Source organism: Gobio gobio (assembly GCF_949357685.1).
Source record: "Gobio gobio genome assembly, chromosome: 14".
Taxonomy (NCBI): Eukaryota; Metazoa; Chordata; class Actinopteri; order Cypriniformes; family Gobionidae; genus Gobio; species Gobio gobio.
Window position 1 is genome coordinate 25646863 of NC_137107.1, and position 18089 is coordinate 25664951.

Consider the following 18089-nt stretch of genomic DNA (forward strand, 5'->3'; position numbering starts at 1 on the left):
CATCACACTGACTCCGCCTTCTTCCCATAGTGCATCCTGGTGCCATATGTTCCCCAGGTAAGCAACGCACACGCACCCGGCCATCCATTTGATGTATAAGAAAAAGTGATTCATCAGACCTGGCCACCTTCCTCCATTGCTCCGTGGTCCAGTTCTGATGCTCACATGCCCACTGTTGGTGCTTTCAGCAGTGGACAGGGTTCAGCATAGTAGTTCATCTGTTTGATCGGACCACATGGGCCAGCCTTCGTGCCCCATGTGCATCAATGAGCCTTGGCCGTACATGACCTTGTTGCTTGTTCCTTCCTTGGACCGCTTTTGATAGATAACCACTGCAGACCAGAAACACCCCACAAGAGCTGCAGTTTTGGAGATGCTGTGACCATCCCGGTCGTCTAGCCATCACAATTTGGCCCTTGTCAAACTCGCTCTAATCCTTACGCTTGTCCATTTTTCCTGCTTCTAACAAATCAACTTTGAGGACAAAATGTTCACTTGCTGCCTAATATATCCCACCCACTAACATAATGTTATGCCTGATTGGTGTATAACCATGTATAACATGTATATCGCAATGTAAGTGATTTTAAACAAATAAAAAAAAAAAATGGCTAGTTGTTCAAATTTATGGTAGAGCCTTGGTATTCATAATTGGATTGTTTTATAAAAAAAGTTTTTTTGTAAATGTGAAAATTAAGTTGCAAGTGTAAAAAAAACTATGTTTGCAATTTGACTCACAAATGCACAAATTGTTTTTCTGCATATGCAAATCATTTTCGAATTATTTTCGATTCAGTAACCGCTCTGATGGGTTTCATTTAGTAAAGCATTTAGTAAAACTGGTAACTCCTTGTTTTGTGAGTCTTTTTGAATGATTCATTAACAGTTAACAATAATTCATAAGATTAATTTGTTGTGACTCAGACTACACAGGCTGCACTATGAAATTAACTTGTATGCAGCTCACTCAATTGATATGTTTTCTTTCCATTGTTGGTTTTCTGTGGTCACTTATCACATCACATTCAATTTAGACTGAAAACTCAGATTCATAACTCGAGTAAAACACTATTTCATTCTCTTTTGTTAACGGTCTATTGGTTTAACCTGTCTAGCGCCCATCTTTACTGTCAGGTATTTCTTCTAAGAAAAAGAAACCCTTGTAATATCATATTTATCCGTTTCAAAAGAGATGTGGACAAAACACTGTTTTGATGTGTCACAAACTGTGCTCATTTTTGCCAAGATACCAAAGTTTACAGTCAAAAGTCAGATATTTTAATTTGAACTCGATCAAACATTTCTCTCCAGACCGAATTATACTAATTATACCGTCTAAACCAGGGGTGTCCAAAGTCAGTCCTGGAGGGCCACTGTCCTGCAGAGTTTAGCTCCAACTTGCCTCAACACACCTGCTAGGAGTTTCTAGTATGCCTAGTAAGACCTTGATTAGATGGTACAGGTGTGTTTAATTGGGGTTGGAGCTAAACTCTGCGGGACAGTGGCCCTCCAGGAGCAGGATTGGACACCCCTGGTGTCAATAATCTCATTTGTTTTTAGTTTTTTTTCTCATATGTGCTTTTAGGAGAAACGTTTGAGACAATGTTGATACTTGAATTAAACATTATTGATACCACCTTTCAGTCTGACTCCCAAACCTATTCCTGAAGGAACACCAATAGTAAACATTTTGGAAGTCTCTCTTATTTATCTGACCCATCCATTTAAGGGTGTACTGATGAGCTGAATCAGGTGTGTTAGGCAGTGTTTGAAATGTGTACTGTTGGTGTTTTTGCAGGAACAGAGTTGGGAAATGCTGTCCCGAATAATGAAAAATCTGGGGCTCTTCCAGTTCTCACCATCCTTCTTTCTCTCTCTGCCTTTTCTTTTGCTCTCTCTAGACACATTCGCCAGCAAGGTGGCAGCCATCCAGGACCAATACGCCGATGCGTCCATTGGAAATGTGACCGGTAGTAACGCAGTTAACGTCTTCCTGGGTATCGGGGTGGCGTGGACCATCGCTGCCGTGTATTGGCAAAGCCAGGGCAAAACATTTCGGGTCCCGCCCGGGTCACTGGCGTTTTCCGTCACCCTCTTCACCATCATGGCACTGCTGTGTGTTGTGACACTACTGTACCGCCGCCGGCCCTCTGTATCCGGGGGCGAGCTGGGGGGCCCGCGAACCGCCAAGCTGCTCACTGCGTTCCTCTTCTTCGTGATGTGGCTCATCTACATCCTGCTGTCCTCGCTGGAGGCTTACTGCCATGTGCCTGGCTTCTGAGAAAGTTCACAAGAAAGATGCACTCCGCTGTACAACCCCCATCATTCTTCCTCTCTGCTCTCGTGTATAAGAGAAGTCTAAAATGAGTGTTTGCATCTGTTCTGATAATTATCATAGTTGAAACTGAACTTCAAAAGCATCCTTTCGCTCACACTGATGTGGATATCTAGATGAGTGTCAGTGAAGGATGATAGAGGCTCTGTGGTTTCATGCACAGCTTCTCTTTATAGATGGATCTCTCTTACATGGTGTCTGCCACCACCTGGATATTCAGACACAGCAACACTTTCCAGAATACTCTCCAGAGAGCCCCCTCAGCGCTTTTCTTGCTTCAGTGCTGTTTTTTGTTCCAAGGATGGTCCTTTGCACCTCACTTTGATATTCTCTCAGAAATCCCTCTTCTATCATTTTTTGCTTCCCTCCCAGTCGCTGTCAATAGACCCACTGCAGAGATTTAGGCATGCCTCGCACCTCTTCCTATCCTCAAGACATGAACACTCATCTGTCTTCTCTCGGCTGTTACTGCAGCTCCCCATAGACTTTCATACCTCTAGCACTTTTCATTTCTCACAACTATAATTTCAGCTCAAGTGATGCGATGAGGGCTGAGCCTTCCCAAACCGACTCCGCCCCCAATATAACCTTTATCAACAATCAGAACAACTTCATCACCTCTGACCACACCCAATGATACCTACACCAAATCTACTTCAACATCACCCCCAATAATAATTCAACTTCCTCACTATTAACCCCGCCCTTGCACTACTCTACTTATACTGCACTTTTTGACCAATGACCCTGCCCCATCATTACATACACCAAACCCTCTTTACTTCTGACTCTACCCACTACACTACTGTGCCACACCTTTTTCATCTCTGGCCCTACCCAAATATTACTACACCTTATTTACATATGACCCCTCCCCCAACACAACAAACAAACAAACACTCTCTTCATTTCTGACCCTGTCCACAAACCCACCCCCAAACTATCTATGCCCCACTTTATTTACATATGACCTCTCCCCCAACACAAGAAACACCCTCTTCACTTCTGACCCCATCCCTACATTATCTATAGGCTTGTTCGAGTTCATGCAGCGTTGCGCAGACTTGAGACGGCCGTCACTGTGACATATGGCATCAAAGTACCGAAAGAGCTATTCGAGAGCAGACAGCTGACTTAGCCGGCAACTCTCGCCGATTGGTTACATCTAGCCGCAACCGATGTAGAACACACATTTGAACACAAATTTTTACCTCTCATCCTGACCCATCACTACCCACAATTCTGCGTCACACTTCTTTATCTGTGGCACCACCTCGATATTATATAAACCACAACTTCTTTATGACCCGACCGCTGACAGAACATATTGCGCGCTCTTCACATCTACTATTTATTTATTTATTTTTAATGTCAAATGCTGGTGTTGTAAAGCTGGTGTTTTTTAGTTATTTTTGTCATGCTACTGAAAGGTAATTATGAAGTCAAGAGAAGGAATGTAGGGAGATTTGTTTTTTCAAGCTTTTCTAGCTATTTTTGTTGAACATGAGCAAAACTAGAAGAGATACACATTTTGCATGGCACAACATTAGTGGTAGAAGTTGAATGGAGACCAAAAGAAATAGTTTAACAGTGACATAAGAACCAAGGTGTTGGTGTTTATTCATGTGATATTTATTGATATTTATTATTATCAACTACGTATTGTGTGGGGGAAATATTGTAGGCTGTACGTGTATGAGCGCATGCATTCGAATGGACGAGTGCAACGGATTTGATGAAACATATGAGTGTTGTGTGCTAACAGTGTTCAAAGTCTTTGTATATGAATAGGAGTGTCTTAATGTGTGAATGTGTCGAATTTCGAATGAATTAAGTATGAATTGTGTGTCTGTCACTGCCACACTCAGGAGTTTCAGGCTCTCATCCTGTGAGCTTCGAAAGCTTTTACCATCATCCATTAATCTACAAATGGGTGCAGCTTCCATGTGGTACATTCATTCCCGTACTGTTGGTCCTACATCATGCAGTGAGAGAGCAGACTGTCCTGTAGTAACCGAACTATGTTCTACAGCTTCACTGTGTCAAGCTTTTAAGCTCTATTCGCTATTGAAGGCATTGCGTCATGTGGTTGTGTGTGAACACAACATGGGTGCCTTGATATCAACAGTACAATGTCTCTAGGTCATAAAGTAGGTCAGTCTCTGAGTTTATTTGATGTTCACGTTCACCTGTGAAATGTGAGCCCCTCACCTTCGCCGCATTAATCCAGAGCCGCATCCAATTATCCAAGCGCTTACCTCTCCTGATAGCATCGCCGCCACCGAATTTGTGTTTATGTGCGTGGTTAATGTATAATGGATTCCAGTTCAATTTCATTTTTTTTATCTCTTTAGTCAATGTCCTCCATCTGCTCCTTAAGTAATGGGATTTGGTTCATTTCCAGCCAGGAATTAAACTAGCTTATTTAGTCAAACTAACTCTCTCTCTCTCTCTCTCTCTCTCTCTCTCTCTCTCTCTCTCTCTCTCTCTATCTATCTATCTATCTATCTATCTATCTATCTATCTATCTATCTATCTATCTATCTATCTATCTATCTATCTATCTATCTATCTATCTATCTATCTATCTATCTATCTATCTATCTATCTATCTATCTATCTATCTATCTATCTATCTATCTATCTATCCGTCCCATTCTCCTCTTCGCTAAGTGATACAGTGATTATGGCTTTCAGTTTGCAGATATTACATAATTGTTTACAAGGGTTTAACGTGTCCCCAATTTCTCAGCTATCAGCCATCTGCTTGGCCCAACCTGGGACACATGCTATAGGAAATGGAAAGTTATAGCTTTAGGACATTCTGGTGTTGCTCGCTATTAGGGGCCCCAGCAGACCCACTTCACTTTTTAATGCACTAAATAAAAGTCGTTTTAAAGAGCTTTCTGAAATATGATAAGAGGGAACGCACAGTCCCATCACCAGATTCGTAATGACACCAACGGCCAAATGCACCACTTTAGAAGGGTGCTATCTGTTATGAAGATACCATTGTCTGAAAAGAGGCTGGGCTGCTACTGCCCTCCATTTTCATGAAAGATAGAACATAGAGGTCCAACAAATCCACAGTCAGCCATCTATGGAAATGTTGCAAGTGCTCTGCTCACTTTCTCATGCAATGCGTGACACAAAAGTGGGCGAAACAGATGTACATACGGTCCGCATTTATACCGGCATATGTGTATTTATACATTCCAATGATACCAGATTAAAAAAAGCACAGAGTGATGTATTTTTAGTGCTTCTTGTTGCTAGGCGACGTCTTAAAGAGTCATTGTCTTTCTGTCATTATGTTGTCTGGTGTCAGTGCTCTAGGGTGGGGGGGTCCGTTGGTTTGTAATTACTTTATAAGGTCACTCTCGTCCCTCTCCTTGTGTCTGGCCGCACAGGGTTAATGAACTTAAAAGTTCCACCCGAATTCAAGGACAATCCTTAATTAAGAACATTAAATTGGCCCTTAGAATTTTGCTTCATATTAATATGAGCTTTTTGCTTTGTGGAGAGCAGAGCAGTGATTGATCTTACTGAGGTAAACATATTCAAACATAGCAGCCATAGTTGCATCAAACCAAAAAAGACCAACTACAGAGAATTATGGTGGTGAATGTATTTAACGCTCTGTAGATAACTATGAAGGAAATTACCATGTCCCACTAGAATGTGGACCTGGAAGGACCCTCTTTTGAGGACTTGAGGTCTTGTTCACACCAAGAACGATAGCTATATTAGCGTCCACACCAGTGGACATTATCGTTCTGTTTATTCTAAGCGCTAGCTGCAGTTTTGTCATGTCTCTTTTAAATGCTCAAGCTCCTTACAGCAGGATGGATTCTGATTGGCTGTCAATTTTTGTAATCATTCATCAGCTGGATAAAATCGTTCCGAAAGTGATTCCGACGATATTGTTTCTCTGTGCCGTTATCGTTATAGCTGTGGTGCGAACTCTGCTATTGTTTACTATTGATAACGATTTTCTTTATAGTTATCATCATTGGTGTGAACGGCCCTTTAGCCTAAAGCATTGTGACTGATTTATGATTAAATAACAGAAGATGTGCAAAGATACACATTAGAATAGTTCATCCAAAAATGAATTCTGTTGTAATTAACTCACTCTCATGTTGTTCCAAACCTCTATGGCTTTCTCGTGGAACACGAAATAAGATTTTTTTGTCAATACAATTAAAGTCAGCAGGGACCAAAATAACCCTGAACCCCATTGACTTTCATTTTATGAAAATAAATACACATTTGTCAACAAAAAAAACAAGTGCTACACAGAAGGTTTTAATGATATAAAGGGCAGTTAATCATTTAAAATGTTATGTTTTTCTGCCCCTTTAAGTTTGTTTCCATGCTCGTCTACTGTTACTTGATCATAAATCAGTCACAGCTTCCCCAAAACACCCTAGCATAAACAATATGACCTTGAATATCTAATATTCATAGTCCATCATAGCATGCTCGTTTCACTCTTGTATGTCAGAGTGCTTGTGTCGTGTGAGAGTCCCGGTGTCACATGTGCTCTCTTGAGATACTTCAATCTTAAAGCATGTCTTCTCTGTATGTGTGCATCCGTCTCGTAATATTGCATTTCTCTTTAATCACAAACATTGAAATATTTACAAAAGAAATGAATTGTGTTTGGTTTTGTATGTATTGCTATTTGATAAATTACTGTTTTAAAAGACTTTGTTTTTTTAAAGCCAAGTGTTTGTTACCTACAGTAGTTATATGACACTATTATTGTCTTGAGATCTGTTCTGTACTGAAACAAATTTATATTTTGGGTAAAATAAATAAATAAATAAATAAAGTGCTGCATAAGTACTTTATCATCATCATCACAACAACAACAACAAAATAATTTATGTTCTCAATGTTGTATCTAAAAGTGTGTGAGGGAGTGTGATTTTATGTGGAATCATTAAAGCTGTAATGTGAAGGGAAACTACATTATTTTGCCAAAAGATGGAGAGTGAGTCTCTGTTTGTAATGCGTGAAACTTTGTTTCTTATTTAATTTATTACTGAGTACAATAAAGTTGGAATTGTATATTACCAACAGGGCTTTGTTTTTTCTCCAGCAAATGACGAAGAAATCACAACATCTCTGTTAATACAGTATATTGTCTATTGACCTTCATATCCAACTGTAATGTTTAAGGTAAATAGCTGTATAAACGAATATCTAACGGCAATGTAAAGAACAAAATGAGCATTTAAGGTTATTCTTATGGGCTGTGTATGTTTAAAATAAATGTTTATGTAGATATTTTAAAGAACATTTCAACAGTTTTTTCTTGTTGTTTTTTTGGTCCATCCACTATTCACAAAATATATTACTGGGGAGGTACCTTTTCAAAACGAACTAATATGCACTATCTACATAATGGGTAAACTTTAGGTACATATTTACCTAATATGTTTTTTTTAAAGAAAGTAATATGAACACTTTAGGTGTAAATAAAATTAATAAAGGTGCATTTTTTTTTTCTGAGAATTTATAATGAAATTCAGTGGACCCAAAGCAACATTGGTCCCCATTTACTCTCTTTACGTTTTTTTTTATATGTTCCAAAGAAGAAAGCAAGTCAAGGTGTTAGGAACAAAATCATGACGGAATTTTCAGGTTTGTGTGAACTGTACCTTAAGAACTTGAGAAGTTTTTAAGGAGATGTTCTCATTTCCCAAGGTGTGCAAGTGAGTTAAAGCTGCACTTTGTAACTTTTCCGTACACTTGAGGTTGCCTATTCAAAACAAAGGCGTAGCGTTAGTTTGATGACGGCAAGTTTGAGCTGAAAATTTTGTGACGTGACGTTGTCATACTCAATTCTAGTCAGAATATGAGTCTGATACTGCTCCATTGGGCTGTGATTATGGGCGTGTTTCAACCGAACCAGCAAAGACCTCAATCGATAGACCTACAACCAATCAGAGCAACGGAGCGACGCATAACGTTAGTTGTCAAACAAAGTTTTCCCGCGGGCTGTTTTTCCATGTCCACAGGTTGAAGCGACCCCAATTATGTGATATTCAGGCAACCCTGCCAAAAAAACATATTTTACCCCGCAAAAGTAATTTTTCCCTCAAATGTTGTGGGCGAGGCTAAGTTCGGCTGGCATCCAGGCTAGGTCTTCACCTCACAAAAGAATCGGGATAGGACTCGGGCAGAAATCATGTTCATGGATGCGATTATTACAGTTACTGTAGTATGAACCAGAGCAAGATCGAGTGTTGTGGGAGCTGAGCAAGGCCGCAAGAGCGATTCTTAATACGAAGAGCGGAACACACGCCTCGCGAGCAGCGGGACTGTTATTATGCCACAGTCGCCGGCGCCATTTCCGCTTTCCCGGTCATGAGTATGAGGTAACACGCAGCTCTGTTTATCATATCCGGTTGTTAAGTCTGACATCACACGGCATACCACAAGAAAAACAACAAACGGTGCTAATATACACACACAATGTGGTAATACTACAAAAAAATTATAATCATGACCTTTATCTCCATACCAAAATTCCAGATGGCCAGACAATGATTAATCTTTTATAAATCGTTAAAATATTAATGCCTGTGACGCTGTGAGCACACAGTTGTTGTGTTGTGTAGACTGTAAGTATTTAAATATTTAACTTTTTAAAATGTTTGATGTTTAATATGAATAAAAAGCGTTCATAAACGGCCGTCGATGGCATTCTCAAGTGAAACGAGTTTGGCTTGGAGTGGACCTAGAAACGGCGTTCCTTACATCATGACTTAACAAGAGGATTAGATACATCTGAGTGTGTTGTAAATGTGTGATGTTATGCCGTTACTTTCGCTCGGCGGTTGCTATAACATTTGTTGCACACTGCAGTAAGAGTAAAGCGTTTCTGCAAAATGAAACCGAGGGTAACGCAGATATGACGCAATTGACAGGCGACTCCCTCACACGTCCCGGTTCCTTGGTTAAAACAGCAATTTTCTCACGATTTACAAATAGTTGGAAACGTGGGATATAGTACTCAACTGAACAAAATATATAACACTGGCCTAGTGGTTTTTGGATATTTTACTTTTAAGTGTTTTTATAGAACATATATCTCTTTTATATCAAAAGACCAAGGAAAATTTGATTAATTATCATATGACCCCCTTAACGAATCTATGCTTGAATGACGATACTTCTTTTCGAGTTCTTGCGTTCTCCAGAATGTTTGACAGATGGCTCCTGACTCTGTCCCATCCCCCTACAGACTGATGAACAGCGCAGAAGTACAAAACAGTCATTAGAGGGAAAGAAAGGAAGAAGGAAGACAGGGGAAAGGAAATGCTGTGGAGTGGAGAATGTAAATTACAAGAACAGAACAACACAACAGAAACTCTCATAGGGGAAGAACAGGATGAAAAAAAGACTTTTTTAAAGAGCTACCTTATGAGAGTAAGAATATGAGATGTAAAATCAATATAACATGCTCAAAAATTACACGAAAGAAAGATTCTGACAAGCTTATCTATGGGCAGAGCGAATGTTGAGTTTCCTCTAAAACTGGACCGCAAGAAGAAAAATATGTGTAATAAGACTGGTGCAATTTCCCTGGTGTGATCTTGTTTGTACAAAAGCTTCAACTGCAAAAAAGCACAGACATCAGGAAAAATAATAATTTCAATATTATTTGATCTTACTAACTGATCTCCTCTTATTTTCTAAATGCATGTTATAGATCTTATTATGAACAATTCAACATTTGTTTCAACCTTGTAATTTTGAATCAAAATGTCATAACTCAACTGTCCAGTGAACCGGCAGACACCTCTCTAGGGACATATGCCAGACTCGCACACAATCAACTGCTGCGCAATCATCCAATCAACCCCAATTTTTTTTTTCCCGAAAATCCGTTTCACTCTGACTTGCATCACAATACTGAAAAAAACTTCCGTCGAAACACAGCTTTATATGTTTACATACAACATACAGAAAACACATTCCCATTTCCCAGAAATCCATTCATGTTTCCAGATTCATTCCATTATGTGGCTCTCAATCATGTTATGTTCCCCGGCGATCACCTCTGCAAAACATCCTCATATATTCTCTCCTGAAAATCATTTCTCGAGTTCTAATGTCAAAAATGAATGTCAACATTTTCCAGTGTATTTAGTATTTTTTGAAACTTATGCCATTTCTATTTTCCAGGACATTGCAGAGAGCTAGTGTTTTATGCACTGGGGAAAGTTGAGAGAAAAAAATGCAATAAAAAGAGAAACCTTGATCTTTATTGGAAACCAGAAATAGCGAGCGAAAGCAAAGGCCAGTGTTCAATAATGCATTTAAACCGAAGCACATTTTCCTCATAACAACAGCGTCACTCTTCACTTGAGATCCTGTGAACTCCTTTGAACTTTTTAAGCATATTTTGGCGGCCAAATGAAATGAGAAGCTTACTTTCTTTCTCGGTCCATCTTTGGCTCCTTTTTCAAATACACTCACCTAAAGGATTATTAGGAACACCTGTTCAATTTCTCATTAATGCAATTATCTAATCAACCAATCACATGGCGGTTGCTTCAATGCATTTAGGGGTGTGGTCCTGGTCAAGACAATCTCCTGAACTCCAAACTGAATGCCAGAATGGGAAAGAAAGGTGATTTAAGCAATTTTGAGCGTGGCATGGTTGTTGGTGCCAGACGGGCCGGTCTGAGTATTTCACAATCTGCTCAGTTACTGGGATTTTCATGCACAACCATTTCTAGGGTTTACAAAGAATGGTGTGAAAAGGGAAAAACATCCAGTACGCGGCAGTCCTGTGGGAGAAAATGCCTTGTTGATGCTAGAGGTCAGAGGAGAATGGGCCGAATGATTCAAGCTGATAGAAGAGCAACTTTGACTGAAATAACCACTCGTTACAACCGAGGTATGCAGCAAAGCATTTGTGAAGCCACAACACGCACAAACTTGAGGCGGATGGGCTACAACAGCAGAAGACCCCACCGGGTACCACTCATCTCCACTACAAATAGAAAAAAGAGGCTACAATTTGCACAAGCTCACCAAAATTGGACAGTTGAAGACTGGAAAATGTTGCCTGGTCTAATGAGTCTCGATTTCTGTTGAGACATTCAGATGGTAGAGCCAGTTTTTGGCGTAAACAGAATGAGAATATGGATCCATCATACCTTACCACAGTTACCACTGTGCAGGCTGGTGGTGGTGGTGTAATGGTGTGGGGGATGTTTTCTTGGCACACTTTAGACTCCTTAGTGCCAATTGGGCATCGTTTAAATGCCACGGCCTACCTGAGCATTGTTTCTGACCATGTCCATCCCTTTATGACCACCATGTACCCATTCTCTGATGGCTACTTCCAGCAGGATAATGCACCATGTCACAAAGCTCAAATCATTTCAAATTGGTTTCTTGAACATGACAATGAGTTCACTGTACTAAAATGGCCCCCACAGTCACCAGATCTCAACCCAATAGAGCATCTTTGGGATGTGGTGGAACGGGAGCTTCGTGCCCTGGATGTGCATCCCACAAATCTCCATCAACTGCAAGATGCCATCCTATCAATATGGGCCAACATTTCTAAAGAATGCTTTCAGCACCTTGTTGAATCAATGCCACGTAGAATTGAGGCAGTTCTGAAGGCGAAAGGGGGTCAAACACAGTATTAGTATGGTGTTCCTAATAATCCTTTAGGTAAGTGTAGATCCCCACTAACAACAGTATCTGAACTGTTTTGTACATGGACAAGTGCCTGCTAAATATTAATATGACTAAATTGGACAAGACCTTAGAGTAGTTCACTTTACGTTTTTTTCCAATTGCTAACACACTAAAATGACATGCAAGGAGCAAAACCTCAGCCCAGATCTGCACAACTATAAGCACATTCTCACACTTTTTGCAAAACACTACAAACACTTACTTAAAACTTACTCTACATTAGACACAGAAATCTAACCTGATGTCACTTGTTTGCCATTTCAAGGCACTGCTTTCCAAAATACCCAATTGATCAAACACAGTCATCAGGTGTCTAGAAACTTAGTTTCTTAATTGTAAACTCAACATTCAGGGGTAAGCACTACAAAAAGGCAACAGGTGAGTTTAACTGTCTTCAACAAAAATGGAATGCAACGTCGCAGTAAGAGTGAGGATGAGAGGGGGAGCCCGTGGAGGAAGAGGGGTAGAGAGGGGAAGGGGGGTAGGAAGAGGTAGACCTGGAGTAGGACATGGACAAAGAAGACGGGGACCAAATGTATCAGATGCGATTCAAACAACCTTGGTTGACATTGAGAGGCTGGACAGAGAGTTCAGCCCAACCTCAGCAGATATAAAAAACAAACCTTTGAAAATGCATGCATGAATCGAATGATTGTACAATGTGGAGAGAAATAAATATTTTCATCAATATGCAGTACTGGTCTTGTGTGTACTGTTTGGTCAATATATTCATACTTTACTTTAACAATATCTCAAACCCAGATTATATCATACTGCTTACACATGTTTTCAAAACCATGTCTCCTTTTTTCAAAACTCTACACACAATTCCCAAAACTGCACACATAAAATGCAAACTGCCTCACATCTCCTTCAAAATGTAGCACTACATTCAAAATGCCATAAAAATGTCAGAATGAAGTATTTGCATCAAATCGCCAACACTTCCTTCATAATAGTACATTTTTGGATATACCATGTAAACACTGGTGTTCTAAATCTAAAGCTTGTTGGTCTTTCATAGGCTTATATCTAAATTTCAATACAATGTTCTACAGTGAAAGTAGTCTGCTGAGAGGGGTAACAAAAACACCAATACAATGTAGAAACAGAAAATATTTATTAGGTCAAACATTACTGTTGTATACAGTAGCATACAACAAAACCATATGTAAACCTAAAGTATATTCTTTAGAATAGAGTAAAGAACACAATTGTGTGTGTGGGGGCCCGTGATGATCAACAAGTGTTGCCCTAATCTCATCAGAGATGGCTCTCCTTCCTTCTCTTCTTTGCCCTCATCCTCTTCTTCCTCTTCCTCCAACTCCTCCTCCTCCTCTTCGTCTTTGAATTTGTCCTAGTTGTTGTCCTACTCCTCTTGCTCTCTGTACGCTGTTAACATCCATTGTTCAAAACAGGTAATCTGACCTTTGACCTATTTATAGGGCCTATACTACAATAAAGCAGTGATTGGTTAGTGATCAGTAAAGCAATTAGTGTTTGTGAGGAGTGTGTGTGACCTGGTGAATAAGTGTAGCATTTTGATTGGTTGTTTGGAAAAGGAGAGCAAGTCACTTCCTGTTAGATTTTTGTGTTTTAGGTAGAGAATAGTGTGTAGCGTTTTGAAAAAAGAGTCAGAGGCTGAGAAATAGCTTATGGTTTTGGAGATTTGTTGTGTAGTTTTGCATTTTGAGTGAGGGGTTTCAAAAATCATGTGACATGAAAAGATTTTGTGTGTAAGCAGTTGGAAAAAACTGTAAGATTGAGAACAGCAGTGTGTAAATTAATCAAATGGAATCCGATTGTATATGAACCATGTGTGTGCCATACGGTGTCAAAATTGGGTTTTGTTAAATTATTGTAAATTTTTGAAAGAAGTGTTTCATTTTGCAAGAGAACTTAAGTGTTCTGCTACTTTCGTGTGGATGTGTGAACTGTGTGTAATGTTTTGACAAAATGAGCCTTGTTTTTAAAACTTTGTGCTTAAGCAATCGTAAAAAACTGCCAAATGAAAATGACCCCATGATTTACAAGGTACGCCACTCGTACACTACGTTCTAGTGATACGTCGCGCCAGTTACGCTTTTTCCGTAAGTTGAATACGGAAAGCGGTCTGCCTGAAGCTAGATATTTTACTTTATAAAGTTTTAAATATGCCAATATTTAAAATACCCAATCGATTCACTTCAGAAGGCCTTTATTAACCGGTTGTTGAGGGTTGTTGTTTATAGAATCACCTTCTTAAAAATGCTCTGTGAGAAAAATTATCTTCTTGACCGATGAGAAATCAGATGTTCGTTGTTTTCACTGACCGTCTGTCTTAGCAATCCACAGCTTTATTTCCAGATCACTGGGGAGACAAAAAAAAAAGAACACACACACAGCTGCAGTGACAAACATTACAGTGGCAATTTAGAGTCATCAATCACAGCGGTCGTGGCTGTGGTGGGGTCAGCTCACACCGTGCTTCAGTACTTACCCACAGTTGTTACCAGAAGTGGATTCCACTCTGGCCAATTATAGCCGTCATGTTGTATATCTCACAGCCAGATTTGACGTTGGCGAGCTTGGCAGGATTGGTGGCAGGGCCAAGTATGCAACAGGTAAGAAAAACACCCAGGATAGCAACTAAACTACATTTCTATGTCTTATAAAGCAGGAAAGGCACAATAACTGCTAATTGAGAGCTTACAGCCTAATTTATGTAGGAAGTTTTTCCAAATTAAGCATTAGCTTGGGGTCAGAAACCTTGGCATCTATCCAACAGATAAACAATTTCACTAATTTAGCTCAACATCCCACTGTGCTTTGAAGGAAAGAGAAATACTTCTCATTCTAGTAATACAAAAATAACACATTCCCCTTCATTCAGAGTCTGTAATTACATGTAATGGTCTCATTCTGTCTACCAGGTTGTCCGAATGTCACAGAAAGACAGGCGGAAATGGTTTGAATTAAAACGATAAAGAAAATGAAAGCGAGGTGGGAGAGGAGAGAGAGAGAGAGAAAGAATGCTTGTTTCATGAATCACTAGCTCAGGCAAGTTAGTCATCACATATAGTGTCACTTCAGGGTGAGGATGATTCACATAGTGCAAACTATCACTGTAGTCTTGCTGAACACTCCTGAGCTTTCTAATATTAGGATACTGTGAGAAACAGAGCATCACTTTTCCTGCTTTCTGTGGTGGTTGTTCCATCTCACTGGAAAACAATTGTGTCGCTTTGAAAGTGTATTTATGTTGTTTACAGTATATAAGCATAAGCTGAATACATGTAGAGCTTTTGTCACACTCAAAGCAGAGAGTGGATAAATGTCTTCTACCTGAATGATGCGATGGCAGCTGTTGCGCACCAGAAAACCCATCGTCATACGCACCAGATATCAGAGGAAAGGAGAGGTACTGATGCTGTGTAAAGCCATATTTGAAGGCCAATATTGGCACATTTGGCCAGGATACCGCAGTTACACTACTAAACCATTTTGAGAAATACTTTGGGATTCATAATGACGCAGCCGCAGGGTGTCAGAACTCAGTTTAACATTCGATCGTGCGCACAATTTACTATTTTGTTCCTTTGTTTTGCTAAATCGTGCAGACGATTTACTACTTTGTTCCGTCGACTTGCTAAACCGTCCACACGATTTACTAATTTGCATGATTTAGCGAGGGAACGAATGAGTAAATCGTGCGCACGATTTAGCCTACTAGTTTTTTCCTGCATTTCATGTGCGGGGCTCCATATCTGAGTGAAACGGCTTCTCCAACAAGAAAAAATGTAGGGTGGGACTTGATTTTGTCCATTGGGAATTGATTGGACATGTGAGTGATAGGTTTGCTCCGCCCTCGCGCCAATAAACACGTCATCAAAGAAGAGAGGCAAGTTATTTTGATTAAAGATGGTACATACATTGCAATATTCATATAAAATAAGAATTGCCCGCTTGATCTCATGAAAGTGTATATCTATATAGCACAAATTGTATTTATTGTGCAATTTATACAAAAAAAATAGTTTTTGCGTGCATATGATATGCACTTTATGGCATGTATAATATGCACGTAACCCACCCAAGGGGTTTACAGTGCGTATCATATGCACGCAAAAACTGATTTTTGTGTATAAATTGCACAGTAAATACAATTTGTGCTATAGATGTGCACTTTCATGTGATTGTGTTGGAATTGCCCATTTTGATTTCATGGTGACTTTAAAGTAACTTAATTTGACCACTTGTGGTTGTATGGACCCGAGATGGATCTTATGGGAAAATTTTAATGATTTAAAAAAAAAAAAGAAGTAATGCAAAGTATACTAAAACTGATAGACAACTGTAATTTTCTGACTTGAATGCATTACATAGGAGCTTCACCCAGGTTCACCTAAAGTCTGCATGAAATTAAAATTCACACTACGCCAAACTATTTTCTAAATGCATGTCAGTTCATCCATGCATGAATTGCTTTTTTTATTTGACCTCAACATTCTTACAATTAATCAAAATCATAACCGAGCTTCGAAAACATAGATGTACGCTGGACATCTCCAATCATTTAGTCTGCTTAGTCCCTGCAGGTCTTCCATCCAAGTGCTGACCAGGCTCAACTTAGCTTACCTTTGATGGAAATTCTGCAGCGTGAAAGCTGCTGACTAATTTCTGTCAGGCCTTAACATGAATGTCTTGAAATCCCACACAGAATGATCTTAGCACTCTCCATGACTGACAGGTCCTCAAAGGAGGGAACATGGCCCTCAAGAGAGACTAGATTAGGATTAAAAAGGCACACTGCTCTGGAAGATAGAGAGAGAGAACTGAATGCTCAATTTGAACGTTATCCAATTCCTAAAAGCCAATGAGCCAATGGCAAGTGGTTATGCAACATTTCAAGTTCCAGTTGGATTGTTTGGAAAGGCTCTTTTAATCTCAAACACTAGCATTATATCCCCAATGGTTTGGTGAAGGCAACATGTACCAGCACTCGGTTCTGCCTTCCGATTGGTTTAGTTGTGACTGTAGAGTGAAGAGAAGAGTGTGTAAGGGAGGCCCACAGGACCCAGAGCTCATAATCCAGAGCTGGTGTGTAGCACACAGGGGCCACTGAACCAATTACACGGTGCATTAAAAAGAAGGATAACGGCCTTGTTGGCAGCGATTTCATACAGGGTCTGCCCTAGAAGCAGCAAATCAGAAATATAAAAACTGATTAACAGGCAATTTCAGACAACAGAGGATTCTGTGTTTGGCAGATCGGGTTTTACTGCTTTAAAATTTGTTCTGTAAACAGAAAGAAGTGACTGTAATTGGATCCAGGATGATGATTCTGGGTGGAGTTTTTTGTATGCTATTCATTGTGAAAATGCATTTGCTTTTTGGTGTTTTCATATTGCTCAAGTTGTTCTAAATCTGCATATGACATCTTTTTCTAGTTCGACTCATTCATCTTTGAAGAGCACCTTGTTTTTTTTTGTCACAAGTCAAACTGCTGTCTCGTTTGTAAGTTTTTTTTAAAGAAGCAGCTACAATTCCAAACAAAAGATCTGAATTACATAACGTCGTCTTCTCACCAGTGGACACCCTTCACTGAAATAAAGCGATCACATGCCGCCCTCTAGTGTTACACTTTTACAGGATTTAGGATGCTGTTGAAAAGCAGTTTTAAAAATTTTACTATTATAGTAGATACTGTACACTACTGTTCAAATCAAAGGTTTTGGTCAGTAAGATAAAATATATATATATATATATATATATATATATATATATATATATATATATATATATATATATATATATATATATATATATATATATATATATATATATATATATATATATATATATATATATTAACCCTACTTTTATTCAGCAAGGATGCATTCAAATTATCAAAAGTGACACTAAAGACTGTGACAATGTTAAATTCTATTCGATAGGGTAAATTTTCTATTTCAAGTAGATGTTGTTCATTTAAACTTTCTATTTCTCGTCAACGAGTCCTGAAAATATGTTTCCATAA

The 18089-nt window shown here is 39.3% G+C and overlaps 1 protein-coding gene across 1 annotated transcript in view; it reads left to right on the plus strand.

Moving 5' to 3' along the window:
• Positions 1-2281, plus strand: part of slc8a4a (solute carrier family 8 member 4a) — a gene marked incomplete at both ends in the record, with an annotated part of 41081 nt that extends 38800 nt beyond the window's left edge. The window contains one exon of the mRNA XM_079834663.1: positions 1902-2281. Coding sequence (XP_079690789.1) covers positions 1902-2281 — 380 coding nt within the window. The remainder of the gene's footprint in view (positions 1-1901) is intronic.
• Between the last annotated feature and the right edge of the window lie 15808 nt (positions 2282-18089).